Consider the following 18,311-nt stretch of genomic DNA (forward strand, 5'->3'; position numbering starts at 1 on the left):
GACTGTAAAACATTTTACAAACTGCAGGAGTGCTCCTCTTTATTCTGGTGCTTGTTTCCATCCCACCTCAGGCCTGTGTTTGACCTGGATTTTCTGATGCCCCGTCACGGACCAGATTCTGACTGGATCAGGTTCAGATTAAGGTTCACTGCCTTATTTAGAAGTCTTAACTGTATCACTTTAGCTGTAGATTCGAAGTTTAAAAAGTGGTCTAGAGTCTGAAATGAAAGTTTGTTCTCGATACAGATTATAAAGCCTGAGTATGCTCTGCAGAGCAGACTGATTGTCTGACCTTTTGTACTGTCATTGGGGGCCTGGATACATGGTTATGCCACATCCCCATTATCTCTCTTCTACCGTTTTTGGTCTCCTTTATACTGGTGTGTCATCAGCTGTTGGTTTTCCCCTAATGTTCCTGGCCTTGTATTTAGTGGAATGTGATGACTCCCAGAACACCCCCAGTGTATAAGCCACCTTATACACTAGTAAGTGGTTCTTCTTCTCCACACACATTCCCCTCAGGCACTCAAGTACAATCTCACCCGCACTACAACAGAGCTATCTTACTTACATGTTCTCTTCAGTAGGGTCTGTTTACATGCACGTTCTCCTCATGTTAATGATGCTGTCGTGGTGAGGTGGATTTTGTGAAGTCCCCTGAAGGACCAGCTGCTGATTGGATCAGGTTCTGATTGAGCCTTACTGCCTTATTTCTAGGTCTAAATTACTTTTGCTGAAGAGTCTAAGTTTTCAGAAGTGGTCTAGTTCCCTTCACGAAGCTGCACAGCGTCTGAAATGAGCGACAGAGTCCAGAAGAGTTGAGCCCAGAGAGCTTTATTCTCTTTACAGATTACAAAGCCGGAGTATGCTCTGCACAACAGACTGATTTTCTTTGCGGAAACATCACCTTTATACTATTGAGCTATATGATCAGATGAATCGGATATCAAATATATGTCAGATTAAGCATGATAAGAGGTAAACTGAAGTTTAAAATGTAAAGCACTCTCAGCAGTTGTGGTATGTGAAGTCACGCAGGGTCACGCAGGGCAGATCAGTGGAAGGGAAACCAGATGTGGTCATGTTTATATAGGGGCTATTAGGACCTAAATCACTACACTACAAACCATGCACACCTCGGCACAGCTGTGGTCCTCTTCAAACATTTACCAAACATCAGAGATAAGAACTAGGAGTTCTTCCGGTTGTCATGGACATTATGAGTCCGAACATCCTATTTGTTAACTACTAAAGATTAATTTACAGACCTGCCTCTGTGCAAGTGCTACTTTTCATTTCCACCATTGTCTTGTGGTTTTGGCTCGTTGCCAAGAACCTCCCCCTTGGCCACCGACTCGGGGACATTTTCTTGAACTAAAGATGCCCCTAGTTAAACATAATATGGACGTATCTCATGTCAGTACCAGATACGCAGCTTTTCTGACCACTGACACTGACAGAAAAAAGAATTGAAGCATCAGGACACTTGTTCGGTGTGCGCTGGGCCTGAGAGGAAGGAGGCGTCCGTCCCTCCATCGCAGCTGATATAAACCCGCGCAGCTGCGGCGCGTTGAGGGCTGAGCAGTAAACTGGAAACGAGGCTGCGGAGCCTGTTGGCTTTCTCTGCACGTGGACTCCAGCTCGATGCGGCAGCCGCGCACCAGCCTGTGTTTGTTCCGCAGCTGCATCAGACGAGCCGCTGTTTGTGCGCTTTCCATCGCTCCGCGGACGGCAGCTCTGCGTCAGTTTCCTGCTGAAGAGAAGCGCTCGTCGTTTGGTCTTGTGGGTAACTTTTCATCATGGAGTACAACTACTGTGAATGCCAGGTGGGTGAACGCGACGGCTCCTGGCTGCAGCGCGCGCGCCTGGGCTCTATTTTCGATAAGACGTGATGGAAAAACTAACAGATCATGAGCGAGAGTCAGTGTTTCTGATGGCTGACTGTAGTTTTCATCTTTAAAAAGTGTTTCCGGGACTATAAATGCGTGAGGCTCAGTTTGGTTGATCGCCCACCTCAAGACATCAGAGCCGAAACTAAGAGAGCAGATCTAAGCAGGGCATCTGGAGATCTCTCTCCAGGAAACTGGTCGTTTCAGAGACCGTTTTCATGCGTTTATGTGAATATATTGGGTCATTTTGTTGCCGAGATGTGGAGTCTAGAAGGCACGGAGGTTGCTGAAGATACTGACACTGGTAAAAAATATTTGATTGGTCACAGTTTAGCAGGTAAAATAGGATAATTGCAAAAGAGACCTGATCAAAATCTTAAGACCAGTTGAAAAATAGCTAGAATTTACCTTTTGCACATTTGGATCTTAATGAGGTTTTAAGTAGAGCTACAATATGCAAAAGCAAGAAGGGGGGGTGTGACAAAAAGCACTTTGAAAAAATAATTTATTGAAAACAGCAAGTAAACTGAAATAGGCTGTTTATCAGCTGATCAAAAGTTTAAGACCATTGCTCAAAAAATTACAAAAAACTCTCCAAACCAGAACAAAAATTTTTGACACAGTAATGAGTAGCTCCACCGTTCTTGTTAATCACTTGGGGGAAAGCTATTGGGAACATTGCTCCAAGTGGTGAAGATGGCATCATGAAGGGCATCAACTGTCTGGAACTGATGTTTTGAAAGATCCTGAGCGCTATGGAACAAAGAAGTCAAGTGGTAGACCCAAAAAAATTACACCTGCGCTGAGCCGGAGGATCCGATTGGCTGTCCGTCAAGACACAGGGCGGTCCTTGACCCAAATTAAGGCCCTTACTGGTGCCGACTGCCGCACAATAACCATCAGACAGCATCTGTGGGAAAAGGGCTTCAAAAACAAAAAATGAATTAAAAGACCCCGTCTCCTTCAACGCCACAAAACTGCCCGTTTAGACTTTGCCGGGGAGCATCAAACATGGGACATTGAAAGGTGGAAAAAAGTTTTATTCTCTGATGAGATGAAATTTAACTTTGGCGGTCCAGATGGCTTCCAATATTACTGGCGTGACAAGGAGATCCCACCTGAGGTGTTTTCTACCCGGCACAGTGGAGGGGGGTCCATAATGATATGGGGTGCTTTTTCATTCAGTGGAACACTGGAGCTTCAGGTGGTGCAGGGTCGTCAAACGATGGATGGTTACGTGCAGATGTTGCAGCAGACATCCTGTGGTAACAGCTGGGTTTTTCAACAGGACAACGCTGCAGTTTATGATGCTCGCTTGACGAAGGACTTCTTCAGGGAGAATAACATGCTCTTTTGGACCATCCTGCATGTTCCCCTGATTTAATTCCCACAGAGAACATTTGGGGATGGATGGCAAGGGAAGTTTATAAAAATGGCCATCAGTTCCAGACAGTTGATGCCCTTCGTGAAGCTATCTTCACCACTTGGAGCAATGTTTCCAATAGCTTCCTGGAAACACTCGCATCAAGCATGCCCAAACGAATTTTTGAAGTGATTAACAAGAACGGTGGAGCTACTCATTACTGAGTCAAAATTTTTTGTTCTGGTTTGGAGAGTTTTTTGTAATTTTTTGAGTGATGGGCTTAAACTTTTGATCAGCTGATAAACAGCCTATTTCAGTTTACTTGTTGTTTTCAATAAATTATTTTTTTAAAGTGCTTTTTGTCGCACTCCCCCTTCTTGCTTTGGCATATTGTAGCTCTACTTAAAACCTCATTAAGATCCAAATGTGCAAAAGGTAAATTCTAGCTATTTTTCAACTGGTCTTCAGATTTTGATCAGGTCTGTATAACCCATCTGCACATCATGTTAAATCCAGTCTAGTTTCCAAATATAGGCCCAAACATGGACTTTACACATATTAAACACATAGAAATATTGGAAACAATAGTATAGAATTGCTTATAATCACAGAAGTGGCATGCCTGCTTACACTAGAAACTGCAAACACTTCTTTTTGGATTACTCAGTTACAGGAAACGGTAAAACCTTTAACTGGCCTCAGGGATTTGTTGCAGCAAAGCTCTCTTTGCATGGCTGCTTAGATGTCAGCAGGGGCGCTTCGAGGGTCAGTGGAGGTCCGGCACTCAGCCCTGTTATCTTTGAGTCTGGGGTGTCAATCGATAGATATTACAACATGAATACATGATAAATAAGCAATAATATGAATACTGTTATCATTAATCATGTTATTATTTCAAGTACATTCATACTCCTATACAATTTAATGCAATCCAATACAACAGATCTGCCACAAACTCTACATGTAGGACGATTGTAATGTTCCATTTTTGTTGTTCATGGATGTGAATTCAGCACGATTATTATTGCGGCATTAGTTACTGGTGGTGTTGTTGTACTGGACTGCGATATTCACAATTGTAAATGAGGTGGACCAAGCAGAAACACCTCAGTATGATACAGACCACTGCAGCACACCTTCAGCACAGTCCATGTTTGGGAAAACCTGGATGACCTTCAGTGGTGGGAGGAGACATTTTTTTATGAATTTATGAGCAGCAATAACAGGACAACAGGGAGGCTTAGGTCATAATAATCTACCACATTCGCCAGTTAAGGAACATGACCTGAAGTGAACTGACTTGGCCTCACTGAAAATAAGGGAGTGTCGGTCATGTCTGCAAAAGATACATAAACAAATGAAGACGAGCTAATACAGGACTTACAGGCATGTGAAAAAATTAGGACACCTCATGAAATCCTGTGTATTTTAAAATATATTTGGACATATGGGTATTTAATGTCAATTTTAATTAAACTGAGGGATCCAAGTAATATAACTAAACAATAAAAAAATAAGAAAAGCCTGTTTAAAACTTTCTGTAAAATTTAATTAAAAAATAATGCAATTTCTGGTGAGGAATAAATTAGGACACCCCCCTATATTATCCCTCTTAAAATGTTGCAAATCCCAAACAGGTGCATCACGTCAGGTGCACATGATTAGTACATCGTTACCCAGCATTTGAATGGAGCCTTGCCCTATTTAAACCTCAAATTTAGTTTGGTGTGGCCCTGACAGTTGGTATGTTGAGGTGAGCGCCATGGTGAGGTCTAAAGAGCTTCCTGATGCCCTCAGAAAGAAGATTGTGGCCGCTTACGAGTCTGGTAAAGGATTTAAAAAGATTTCAAAAGAATTTAACATCAGCCATTCCACCATTCGCAAAATTATTTACAAGTGGAGGACATTTAAAACAACTGCCACCATGCCAAGATCTGGCCGTCCGAGCAAGTTTACCCCCAGAGCAGAACGCAAGATGCTCAAAGAGGTCCTGAAAAATCCTAAAGTGTCATCAAGGGAATTACAGCAGGTTCTGGCAACTGTCGATGTGAAAGTGCACGACTCTACCATCAGAAAGAGACTGCACAAGTGTGACTTGCATGGGAGGTGTGCAAGGAAGAAACCTTTGCTCTCTAAAAAAAACATCAAGGCCAGACTGAAGTTTGCCAGAGAGAACATAGACAAAGACCACGACTTCTGGAATAAGGTTCTTTGGACAGATGAGTCTAAAATTGAATTATTTGGACACCAGAACAGAAGACATGTTTGGCGTAAACCAAATACAGCCTTCCAAGAAAAGAACCTCATACCAACTGTAAAGCATGGAGGGGGCAGTGTCATGGTTTGGGGATGCTTTGCTGCAGCAGGACCTGGCCAACTCACCATCATAGAATCCACCATGAATTCTACTGTGTATCAGAGGGTGCTTGAAGAAAATGTGAAACCATCTGTCAAAAAATTAAAGCTGAAGCGTAACTGGATACTGCAACAAGACAATGACCCAAAGCATACCAGCAAATCCACCAAGGACTGGCTAAAAAGGAAGAAGTGGAGAGTCCTGGAATGGCCAAGTCAAAGCCCTGATCTTAATCCCATCGAAATGCTGTGGGGTGACTTGAAACGGGCTGTACATGCAAGACACCCCTCAAACATCTCACAGCTGAAAGAATTCTGCATTGAGGAGTGGGCCAAACTTTCTCCTGATTGATGTCAGAGACTGGTAAAAGGCTACAAAAAGCGTCTCGTTGAAGTCATATCAGCCAAAGGGGGCAACACTAGCTACTAGGGGGTAGGGTGTCCTAACTTTTTCCTCCATTGAAATACATACTTTATTTTTTTTCTTTTTTTGGATTTGTCAAACAATGTTCATTTTTGTTGTTAAATTGCAATCAAATCACTTTCTTTTTGAAAAATACATAAAAACATGACTGGATATTGGTATGTGTACCATTTCTAAATAAAGAGCTGATTATTTAATGGGGTGTCCTAATTTTCTCACATGCCTGTAACTGTGAGCATCTGTATGTGCTGAGCCCGGAAAATAAAGTGACAAATTCTGAAATTTTAACTCAAAGGGAGTCGGCTTCTCTTCAGAAAATGCACAGTCTGAAATGAGAGTCAGAGTCCAGGAGAGTTGAGTCTCCAGGGAGTGTAGTGTCAATCTGAGGACAAGATCCTAGGATCCCAAGAGATACTGATGCCAAAGGGATCTCAGTGAAAAAATCCCCAACAGCTACAGTGGAAAATTCCCAATAGATATTGGTGCCAGAGGGCATTACAGAGGAAAGCCCCCAAACAACGAAACACCAGTAGAATCAGAGTAAAATGTAAAATGATAAAAAAGGATGTGGCCAAACCATATGGCCATGCCCCCCGACAATAGTATAAAAGGTGATGTTCAAAGCAGATTTTTGGTATTCGGGGACTCAACTCTTCTGGACTCTGACTCTTTTTCCAGACTTTGTGTGTGTGTGTGTATGTGTATATATATATATATATATATATATATATATATATATATATACACACACCACATATGGTAGCTGACGTGTCAAGCATGATATACATATATGCAGAATTGCAGTATAAGACAGGGGTTATATGTGAGTCCACGTGTAATAGGTATGTAGATCTAGAAAAACTCTTCTTTGAAAGGGTAAACGTAGCAGTGGCATGAGAGAACGGGACAGCCAAAGGGCAGAGCACGTCATACATGTCAGGCTCAAACAACCTAGAACCTTATTAAAACACACAAAGAGAGAAGACACAGAGTTAGCTCTTTTTTACTCATGAGGAGAACGGACAGAGGCGCGTTCAGTTACAATCTCCAACCCGCTCTGAACCCGTCTCGCCGTCTCCTCTCTTTTTATTTCCTTTGGGTGTTCCCTAGTTACAAAATGGTTGCAGCCTCTAAGGATGGGGGACACACAGGCCGCACTCCTCTGATTATCTAAATAAGGTTGTGTGACTGTCCTTGCTTACAGCAGATGTCTTCATTCAGTTCAAGAGCTGTTATCCTTGGTTGTCAGTTGCATACTTCTCCAAACAGCCTTCCTCTCTTTCTTGGAGGGTTTCCTTTTCATCTCTTCACTGTGGTTTCACTCTGTGCTTCGTCCTTGAGTCTGCATGTGAGGCTACGTGAGATCTCTGAAAAACAGTTTGCAGATCATCCTGCACAATAACACACACACACACATATAACTCTCAACAAGACAGTATAAGCAAATGTAAGATAACTTCTATGTACAATTATTCCAACAGTACACCCCTCTCTCTAACGACCGTGGAGGATATCATGGTTTAGGCAATGTTGTGATCAAAGAGAGCAGCCAATGCCTGATCACGGCCTGCTTTGGGGCCACTCGCTTGCTGTTAGTCACCCAGTGACATTTCACCGGCCCGTAGTGCATTGCCTGAAGAATGGGACGCCGCTCTGGCAGGAAACTGCCACAGAGGTGGAGATATTCCATGCAAGAGAGCTCTACCAAGCGGTGGCGGTTCCTCTGCAGAGGGCCTGTTAGGTGCTGGTGCTTGGACTGATGACAGAGATGGCCAATACGGCTGCTGCTGTCTGTACTGATCCCCGTGCGGCTGAGGGTACGGGGCAGGCGGCTACGGTGACAGGCCTGGCAGCGTTTCAGATAGCTTGAGCCTGAAGAAGTTACCCCCTGCTCTGCCATGTCAGGTGCACGTACAGAGCATGACCACCGCCTTTGTGGGAGTTCTGACATCTTGTCCTGCTTTGGACGAAAGTTGTGACAATTATTCGTTCAACCAATGGCCCTGGTCTTCGCTGTAATGGTGAAAACCCACTGACTGGTTTGCTATCACAATGCATTTGTCATCTTTGTGTGATCTGTACTTGTCGTAAACTGCTGTGAATAACAGGCAACGGCAGTGTCACCTAATCTAATCAACTGCTCATGTGTGCTGAATACAACATCTGTGTGTAGGCATATAGTCGCAGTTTCTAAACTACCTTTTGTATACAATGGAGTACAGGTTGAAGGTTATTAAGTTCTATTGTAGGATCGCTAGGTTTATTGGAATGGGAAAACATGTTTGAACATAACCAGTTTGGGGTTCACAAAGACAGACAATTTATCAGACACAGCAGAAAAAGATGTAATAACAGATCTCCTGGTTTGTAGGAAAACAGAAGTAGGGGTAGAAGTGAAACTGTCAACATGTGTAAAACTGGATGTGTGTGTTGGAGCAAGATGCATTTTCAGAGAATAAGAAAGATAATCAATATATCAAAACAAGTCCTTATAAGGTGGTGAGGAATTGGAATTTTTGACTTGTTGATCTCTAAACGACTCCAGTTGGTTTAGTATTCTTGTTTCCGTCCTCCCCTGTGCTCATAGGAATTACTGTACAGCATTCATCACCAATGTAACTGCATTTTCTGTGATCTGTGGTGAACTGGGTATCTAGGAAAAATGCACTGCCATTAACGAGGTGGCATGGAGCTGCCTCTCAATGCCTTCCACTGCCCTTATGGTCCAATTCCAATTTGCTTTGATTGTACCATAAGTGATTGACCCATCTACTGCCTACTTAAACTGTGTTAAATTTACATGGATCACATATTGCAGTCTGTGTCCCCTAACAATGCAGAATGGGTGCATTATGTCTACTATGGGTTGTATCTGAGGTTGTTCCACTGTAACCACTGCGGCTTGAGCGTTGGCTTTGTCTTTCTTCTGCTTGGAACTCAGCTCAGTTCGCTGCAACTGCGTCAGTTTGTTAGCCAATTGCCTGTGTGCATCTTCCTCTCTTTGTTTTTCTTCACGCATACTCCCAACGTGATGTATCAGGTGTTCTGAGAATAGTGGCCAGTCCATTTTCGTAAGTCCGACCAGTTTCCAGGCGCCTTTGCACTTCTCTTGGCACGGCTCTCTTCACCATTACCTTGAACAGACTTTCGTGCTATTGGCATTCCACACACTCCCAGTGTCTTCTTGCCACTTCTGTTGAAAGGCTGGACATTCATCTGCCTTGAGGGTGTCTTCCTCCAACTATATAAATATTATGATAATAAGCCGTATTTACAGGCTGTATCTACACATCAGTATAAACAAGGCCAAAAATGATACAAGATCAATTATTGGGACAAGGTCTAACCCTCTATCCACGCCCCCAATTTTAGTATAAAAGGTTTTAAATGAGGACTGGAACAAGATTTGGCTCATGTCAACACGTCTCTTATTCTATTTTTTGTTGCTGACGCACCTTTTTTCTTCCTTGTTTTAGGTCTGCCTCTACAGATCCAACGGGATAGCTGATTTCAAGAGACATGTGCGCTCCACGGTACATCGAAAGGTGGGCATTAAACTTCCTGTACATTTAACCTGGTTATTCCTCAGAGTGTTTGCTGGAATAGGCACACAGTTCTCACTCGGAGCCATTGACCATTAAAACAAGGGTTTGAGTGATGAAGCACCTCTCCTGCTTCTTGGAGCCCTTCAACTGGTAGTAATAAACCACTTCTGTCTGTTTCTTCTGTTCTTTCCCAACAGAAAATGGAAGAAGTCTTCCAGAAAAGTAATACCTTTTTTTTACCTTTCATGTGTGTTTTATGTCTTGTGCTTCCTCAGATTCTATGTCCAGTTCATTAATCTTACTTTTTTGTTTCTTACCCGTTCAGAGAAGTTCAGTTTTCGTGGTAAGCATGCTTCTTCTCCTTCTTCTTAGACAGTGTTAAAGGTGCTTGTAAACGTAAAATTAAAAGTCCCTGTTTACAGTCAGACATATTGAAGGCATTTCCTGAATATGTTTGCAAAGCCTCAACTCGTCACAGATCAAAACTGAATTTTTAAAGTTGTAATTATTTAGAACTTTGGTTACTTGCAAACAATGAAAGCTAAACTGAATGAGATTCTGATCTGATGAGTGGATTTGATACTAGATCCAGATTTAACAGAATGCTATGAAACCCCAAACCTAATTACCGTCACCCTTTTCTTCACACAACGTGCTTCATGCTTTGAGAGTGTGTGTGACGCTATTGTTGTCTTTGAGGACAGACTCCAAAAGTGTCTGCCAATTTGTATGATACAAAATATTTGTGAAATTAGCTTATTATTTGGACTGCGAGGGGTTAAACCAATAATAATGAACAGAGTTATTCACAAATTTCAATATCGCTCTCATTTTGCTTTTCACAATTTTCGTCACGCCACCTGTTTATCTGAACTTTCAGATTGAAGTAATGAGGGCCATCCTAAGTAGCTCAAGTGTTAACATTTTTCTCACGTGTTTGCTCTGCAGGATTCTTTCCTCCCATTATTGTGATGGATCCAAAAACCAAGCAATACCTGAAACGACCCATCATAGGTTAGTAAAATGTCTTTCTGTGCAAATGCCATGCGCTATAGATTTACTGTCAAGAGAGGGTTTAAGTTAAGCATCCAAGTTAATTCCTGACTTCCCTTTTATAATTAAATATTTGACTTAAAGGATACCTTTCGTTTTTTACAACCTGGACCTTATTTCTAGCATTAAATACGACCATTTACTCACCCAGACAACTTTGGTGGCATGTGGAGTCGTTTTGAAGAAATTAGCCCCAGAGGAGCGGCGTGTATATCCATATAATGCGAGTACTCGGGGCACCCATGTGCAGAGCCAGCGGTCGGCTAGTTTAGCTGTAGTTTGGCACAGCTATGGTTCATTATTGCGTATTCGTAGCTGACCGCCGCAGAGTTAGCCGTGTTGTGGCTGGCTGCTCCGGCGTTCGGTAATGACATCATTCACGTCAGAGGTAGTTGTCTAGAGACGCCGGATGTTGATAACATGCCACCACGGGCTCAGAGGGGAATAGCACCAGCATATCATAACAAAATATTGGAATATGAATGAGTTTCGCCGCAGATTATGCGTTTATAGAGGCTGCGCATGGGTGCCCCGAGTACTCACATTATACGGATATACGCGCCACTCCTCTGGGGCTAATTTCTTCAAAACAACTCCAAATGCCACCAAAGTTGTCTGGGTGAGTAAATGGTAGTATTTAATGCTAGAAATAAGGTACAGGTTATAAAAAACGAAAGTTATCCTTTAATGTAAAATCAATGGCTCATGAGAATGTGTGTAATTTGTATCTTAAAGCAATGTATCAGACATCAGATGGTCACAGACTTGTATGGGGTCATTCACTTGTTATAGTACTATTGAACATATAACAATGAATTATGTTTGAAGTAATTAATCTATTTTAAATGTACTTCTTCCAGGCTTGAACCTGCTGACGCTGTGTTTCAGTACAGAGACAAAGATCTTTTTTTACCTGTGCCACGTCTGTGAGGAAAGGTGTCCACCGGACAGGCTTCTGTGTCACCTCTTTTCAAGTGACCACTGCAGCAACTACTTCGTAAGTGCTGAACATCATAGAAATTAGCCAGGGTTTAAACATTTTTGAAGTACAATTTCATTTGTGTTTTGGATTTTAGAGCTACACAGACCCCAATGTACTGAGTTTCTCCTGGCTCCCCAACATGAATATGAGAGTCCTTCTGAGGGCTGAGCTCACAAGGGAATTAAATGAAGGGGAGCGGCAACAACTACAGGTTTGTATCTGAAGTCTTCAACATAAAATGTATAATGAAATGTTAAATTCAGTTTTTTATATGAACAACAGGTCACGTAACTACTTGAATGTTAGTGTTTCAGCTCATTGTTTTACTGTTTTTGTTTAGTCCTGTCATAGTGTAACTGGTGAACATAGTGGAGCATTTAGCAGCTTCAACTGTCTTATCAGTTTCCACCACATTTTCTCTTTGCAGATGTTGGATTTGCCTGAAACTCTGCTGAAAAAGCTTGAACGCAGTACCTACTCTGAAGGTAAATGATGCCTTGATGAATTGTTTTCTCTATTTAGTATTTGTTTGAGAATTTTCTAAAACTGCATGTTGATGAAAATGATCCACTCCTCCTCCTCAGTGATGCGGACCCTCAGTGAAAATGACAAGCTTCTGAAGCTTCTTGAAGGTGTGTGCACATTTTCAAGTCAATATTCAGGCCTCTGACCTCTCTATATATTGCATATCTGTGTTCATTTACTTTGTCTTCATTTACTCTTTCTTATTGCCCGTCATTGTTTTAATTTTTTTTTTTTTTTTTTTTTTTTTTTTTTTACCTCTAGCTGGCAAGCCAAAGAGGACGATGATACAAACATACCAACGAGACAGCAACAGGAAGCATCCGCTTCTTGGTAAGTACATTTTAGCCAAAATAACCTGCTGATCGAACAGATGCCATTTTTTCATTTTAATTAATTGAAGCAGTTTGGACTGACCCACACAGGAAGTCCTCTTTGTTTGTTACCAGAGGGGCTGCATTTAATCACTTAATAAGGATATGAGGAAGGGGGTATGTTTAGTCCTAAAGGATATGCTTCTATAAGGATAAAAGGAGAAAGTATAACTACACGTGCACCCTGTGCTTTAGGATAGTCGAAGAGTCTGTATTTCATCTACTTTTCTGCTTCCTGGTCTTGACATTAAAAGGGCCTAATGAAACAAGGACAGCCTTACAGAGTTTGAATTTGACTCAGCGCTTACAGCCACAAAGTCTTCAACAAACTCAGACACTCTGTTGAATAAAATGATCTGGTAAAGCATCGCAGACAAGGAGCATTGCTGAACGTTAGCTTGGCCTCCATCAGACCCACTTACCCGATGGCTGACCCGCAGAAGCTCTGTTTGATGAATTTCATGACATCAAATTCATTCATAATCATTAAATTTTAATCATTTTCTTATTGAATTGTTGAAATTTTATTCGGCCACCACATATTAGCCGATCTTGCTGATGACAAAATGGCCTTTCTTTGTTCTTTGTCTTTATAATCATCACAGTTGAAGTAAACGCTACAGATTCCTTCCGTTTGAAGAACAGGAAAAGCATGAAAAATAAGGAGGAAGGAATATTGGATTTAATTGATCAATTATTTTATATTATACTAATTCAACAAAATGAATTGATCCAAGGAAGGATTTTACCACCCCATGAGATGAAGTTCATACTTGAGCAGACATTGTTAGCCTTTCTCAGCTTTCTTTTTGAACTAAAATTTCTTCTCATGTTCATGGTCTTGCAGGCATGCAGCACCTTATTGAATGCATTTGTGTTGGACCGACTGAGAGGAGACACTACCTCTGCACGCTCTGCAACCTAACTTTGGCCACCCACATGATCATCAAACATGTCCTGAGTTTTGACCACATCTTTCATTACTTTGTAAGTCACTGAGATATTAAAGAGAACATCCCTCAAACAAATTCTGCTGCACATATGTTGACATCCTGTAGGAGTAGATTTGATTATTAGCAGAGTTTAAGGCTTCCTGGCAGGAAGGCTTGGTGCGTCGCCGGGATGAGCAGTCGCTCTGAACGTCTTGATATGCTGCAGATCAGTTTACATTTGAGTTAGCTGAAAGCCTGCTACATCGCCAACAGGCAAGGCAAAGTGGCAGCGCTTGATGCTCTGGGAATGAGAATGGGTTCTTAGTCTTCACCATTTCTTAGTCTGTGCAGGAAGAATAATTCCTCCTCAACCGGGAGATGGAGCCCTCTTTTTAGATCAGAGTGACAGTTTCTGAATTAAATGACCCAGGTACAATTAGATCAGGAGCCGTTAGCCAGCTGAGGTTGTTAGCCCCAATGCTAGATTCTTCATCTGCAGCTGCACAGGAAGAAGCATCTGGATTGGAAGACTCATTTCTTGCTCAAGTGATAGGATCCCCATATAGAGCTGCAGGGGTTCAGCATGTTTTTAAAGCATGGAAGATAAATTTGCATACATGCTGCGTGTGTTGTACAAGACAAAAAGAACCAGGAAATGAAGGCACCTAAAGCAACGACCAAAAAAGCTAGCCTATTACTTCCCATCTGGCAGAAATAGAGGTTGTGGAAGGGGAAGAGGTCGGACTTTCCCTGAAACAATAGAGAAGGAAATGACGTTTGTTGGAGGCGCCATTGAATGGGTGTTTGGGCCAGAAAATGTACTGTCACGTTGCCAGAGGAATGCGACGGTGAACAAGGAGCATCATCCATTTGGCAATGCGTCTGCGAACAGAGCCTTTGAAAACAGGAATCAACCATCGCAAAGGTCATTACTGCCTGCATGAGCTGTACACACGGACACCATTTGTCAGCAGGCAAGCAAAGAACCCCACACAACACTGAAAATGCTGACTTATTTTACCTCTCTTTCCAGTACGAGTTTGTGGCACCACCTGTGAAATGCTGGCTGACACAGGAGCAACTGAATCATCAGATTTCCAGATGCCTGAAAGGAATAAAACTTGCATTGAAGTTTCAGAAACTGCCATAAAATGGGAAGCAACTCAGTCAGAGGATTTTGTTGCTTAGCCTGTTGATCTGACTGCGTTGCAGAGGAAAGTTCTGGAAGACCGTGTGGTAATTAGCCAGCCTTTAGGGTGGAGTTATCGTTGTGGATAAATCATCAGCGGCAGCTAAAGATCTGCCAAGTAATAGGCTTTTATTCACAAAACTCTTGTACCCACTTGTCTGTGGAGGGAGTGAAGTCCTGGTCACCACGTTCCATTCACCATTTGGTGGTTACCTTCAGTTTGAGCCACTTACTGCTGCATCTGTCAGGTCGAGTAATGAACTGCTGAGATCAGTAGTTTCAACAGCTAAGCTCCTTTGGCTGTTTTCTTCAGATCACATCTTTCACACCATTCACCATTTTAATCCGCAGAGATCGTGGCACCCCTCTACTTTGATGTCAAAGGAATGCTACAGGGATTACACCAACTCTTTTGCCTCCATGATGCTTGATTTTGCAAAGCAGGCAGTGGAAATTCATGGCACTGCAGACGCTGATATGAAGGTAATATAGTCAGCAACGTCTGTAGCAGTTTCCAAGACTGATTCTTTTGTTCACATTAATTTGAAGAATTATGACTTTCTGTTACAGCAAGTGAGCCTGGAGCCCGCCAAATTCACATCAGTAAATTTTACTTGTTATGCAGAAGGTTAGTATTTATTTTTCATGCCTCATTTTATAAGCCTGATTCCAAAAGATTAGGACGCTGTGAAAAACACAAATAAAACACAATGTGATGACTTGTTCATCCTTTTTGACATATACTTAATTGAAAACAGTACAAAGACAATATATTTAACGTTTTACCATCATCAACTTCATTGATTTTTGTAAATATCTGCTTATTCTGAATTTGATGCAGCAACAGTTGAGACAGGAGTAACTAAAGACTGGGAACGTAGTGGAACGCTCCAAAAACACCTGTTTGGATCATTCCACAGGTAAACGATTGATTGGTAACAGGTGATAGTATCATGATTGGGTATAAAAGCTCAGCTGTTCACAGGCAAGGACAAGGTGAGGTTCACCACTTTTGAAACACATGATGTACACAGGATCGGGAACACTTCGTAAAACCCTTTTCAGTAAACACAGTTTCTCTGCGAAAGATGCAGTTCTGTTTTTATTTACGTTGTGCACAGCGTCCCAACTTTTTTGGAATTGTGTTTGTATGTTATATTCCTCTGAATGACGTTTCTCTAATTGAGCCTTTGGTGGCTTATAGCTTTGAAGGAACTGGAATCCATCCCAAAGGAAGACATGGAGAGCAGCTTGATTACAAGCATCAAAGCCGGGAACAAGCTGGGTATGTATTATTTCAGTGGATAACGAACCTGTTTGAGGCTGCTACACTGGCTGTGGTAATGTGAGCTGTCTGCTGTTTAAAACGTCTGTAAGAAAAACAAGCAGTAAAATAAATGTGAAACACTTCAGCTTAGACTTCACAAACCCCCTGTTGAGAAGTGCACACCCACAAACGCTCTGAGAATCTGACTGTGTGACCGTCTCTGTACCATTTTCTCATAACCTAAGCTGTTTCCTGTGATCAAGTGGAATATGATGGTATAACACCTGGTCACACTGTGCGCTATTCCATCAACATCCTTCACCTCAATTTCTGTCTCTGTCTCTGGACTCTCAGTATCAGAAAATGAGTAAATATATTTCCCTCAGTCTGATCACTGTATGAATGACGAGAGCCTTACAGTATATAAAATTTAACCACTGTATGTCTCGATGGTGCAAGATCAGTTCAGTTCATCCTCGCGTGTTTGTAGCTGCAGGCGAAGTATCCTCCAGTGTTTTTAAGGAATTTGATTGCTGGTCCTAGAGGGATGGTTGAATCTCTCTCAAACTGTTAAAATAATTAGTCTGACATTTGATAGAGTCCAGAAAAGAGACAATGCATTAAATTTATTTAGATTTTTTTTTTTTTTTTTTACAATATGGGATTTCTAACTCATCACTCCTTTGGTTTGTTCTTTGCAGAGCGTCATACTGTGTCTGCTGGGCCTGCAGAGTTAGTGTACAAACTCCACTGTCAGGTGAAAAATTACAAACATCACGATCAAGGATTTCACTCTCACAGCCTGGATATTATTGTATTAATTAATACAGCGAACTTTGTTTCACCCTTGTGTCTCCTCTGTGGCAGGACTGCAATGAGATCTTTAACACTGAATCAGAGTATTCCAAACATGTGTCCGAGCTTAGACACAAAGAGGTTTGTCAGCATTTTCACATCTTCCGACAGAAAAGTCTCAATAAATGGAATTGTGATAATTAATGATGAAACTTGCATCTCTGTCTCCAATGCTGTCTCTCTCTGATCTGTCTCCAATGCTCTTCCCCAGATGTTGAGGAAATTCTTTGGCAAAGGTAACGTCACTTTTCTCTCATTTCTCATGTTATTGGATATTGTTAAAGCTCATTTAAATAAGCCGTGGTTCCTTCCCCCCTCTCTTACAGCTGAGAGAGCTGATGGTTATGACCGAGAAGGTACACTTTTCTCACTTTGAGTCATTAATTTAATTTCTTTTAGATCCCAGAACTGATTTAGCTTCACACAGTGACCTTTGCATGTGAATATTACTCACATTTTCTTTACAATGATTGATGGTGTCATATTTGATTTGGACACAAAGGTTGCGTTGATTTTAACGTCTGCTGTAATTTAAGAGAACTTGCGGCTGATTTGGGTATTTATGCCCTTTCTCTTCATCCTCTTTCCTTAAACGTCAGGACGGAAAGTGAGTCTGGGTTTATACAGATACCACAAAGAGAGCCTGAAGCAAAACCAACCAGCTATTGGTGAGCTGTCCCACTTGTTGTCATTGTGTTTTTGTCAGGGCTTAAATTGAAAAATATGTAACATGTTATTTCTTTTGTTTTTTAGGTGTATCGCTGGTTGTGGCTTGTGTCAGCAGTCAGGCTGAGGTGGAACCCATTTATGTGTGCTTTGCATGTCAGGACTGTTTCCCCGAGGTCCGTCTCACGCAACACTTTGACTCTCGAAAACATCTCATACGCACGTTGGTGAGCTCTTCTCTCAGTTAGTCTCATATGTGGTTTGTATTTGCATTATAGTGGCACCAGTGCAGCTGTGTGGTGGCGTCAGCAGCACCTACAGTGTGTGTGTGTGTGTGTGTGTGTGTGTGTGTGTGTGGAACAGCGGATAACGTGTCTGTGGTCTAATTGTCTTGAGTGTTATGTCACATTTTCAGATGCTGATATAGTTGTGCAGCTGCCACTTTGTTTGGTGTCCTTACCTTTCTTTGTGAACCACTTTCTAATGCACATTCTAATTAAGTTGCACAGTAATCTGTCTAACTTTAGGTTTGAGTTTATTTCCTTTTTTAAATTTAAAGTTCACTCTCCTCCAGCGTCAGTGCGAGAACAAATATCCAATGAGGCCACGAGGCTTATAGCAGGGGGGCACCTAATTACTGACAAGTAGTAATGTAGTCATGCATAATGCAAGTGAAACCATATTCTGACGAAACGCACCAGGAGAAACATCTCAGGTGTAAATACAAGGAGGGGCCCATTTTACATTGACCTCAATATTGTACTAAAAACCACAGACGCAAGGAAATGGTGGTGCTGAGGATTTTGCAGCTCCCCCTTAAAACCAGGTATTATAAAAACCATTATTTGATTTAAAAGTGTGATGCACATTTCTGGTTTTGACCTTTTTTTCCTGC

General features: G+C 41.8%; 1 protein-coding gene across 3 annotated transcripts in view; it reads left to right on the plus strand.

Annotated features, from left to right (window-relative positions):
* Positions 1 to 1,605: 1,605 nt before the first annotated feature.
* Positions 1,606 to 18,311, plus strand: part of LOC121619800 — a 31,470-nt gene continuing 14,764 nt past the window's right edge. For all 3 annotated transcript variants that reach the window (XR_006007536.1, XM_041955699.1, XM_041955700.1), the window contains exons 1-20: positions 1,606 to 1,826; positions 9,508 to 9,576; positions 9,774 to 9,798; positions 9,902 to 9,919; positions 10,525 to 10,590; positions 11,490 to 11,626; positions 11,706 to 11,822; positions 12,039 to 12,096; positions 12,196 to 12,243; positions 12,398 to 12,466; positions 13,355 to 13,494; positions 14,980 to 15,111; positions 15,199 to 15,256; positions 15,833 to 15,913; positions 16,597 to 16,652; positions 16,763 to 16,831; positions 16,962 to 16,986; positions 17,077 to 17,106; positions 17,350 to 17,418; positions 17,504 to 17,643. Coding sequence is in view for 2 of the 3 variants with exons in the window: in XM_041955699.1 (XP_041811633.1) it covers positions 1,800 to 1,826; positions 9,508 to 9,576; positions 9,774 to 9,798; positions 9,902 to 9,919; positions 10,525 to 10,590; positions 11,490 to 11,626; positions 11,706 to 11,822; positions 12,039 to 12,096; positions 12,196 to 12,243; positions 12,398 to 12,466; positions 13,355 to 13,494; positions 14,980 to 15,111; positions 15,199 to 15,256; positions 15,833 to 15,913; positions 16,597 to 16,652; positions 16,763 to 16,831; positions 16,962 to 16,986; positions 17,077 to 17,106; positions 17,350 to 17,418; positions 17,504 to 17,643 (1,434 nt within the window). In the remaining variant the exon portion in view is untranslated. The remainder of the gene's footprint in view (positions 1,827 to 9,507; positions 9,577 to 9,773; positions 9,799 to 9,901; positions 9,920 to 10,524; positions 10,591 to 11,489; positions 11,627 to 11,705; positions 11,823 to 12,038; positions 12,097 to 12,195; positions 12,244 to 12,397; positions 12,467 to 13,354; positions 13,495 to 14,979; positions 15,112 to 15,198; positions 15,257 to 15,832; positions 15,914 to 16,596; positions 16,653 to 16,762; positions 16,832 to 16,961; positions 16,987 to 17,076; positions 17,107 to 17,349; positions 17,419 to 17,503; positions 17,644 to 18,311) is intronic.

This window comes from Chelmon rostratus, chromosome 16, assembly GCF_017976325.1.
Source record: "Chelmon rostratus isolate fCheRos1 chromosome 16, fCheRos1.pri, whole genome shotgun sequence".
Lineage (NCBI taxonomy): Eukaryota > Metazoa > Chordata > Actinopteri > Chaetodontiformes > Chaetodontidae > Chelmon > Chelmon rostratus.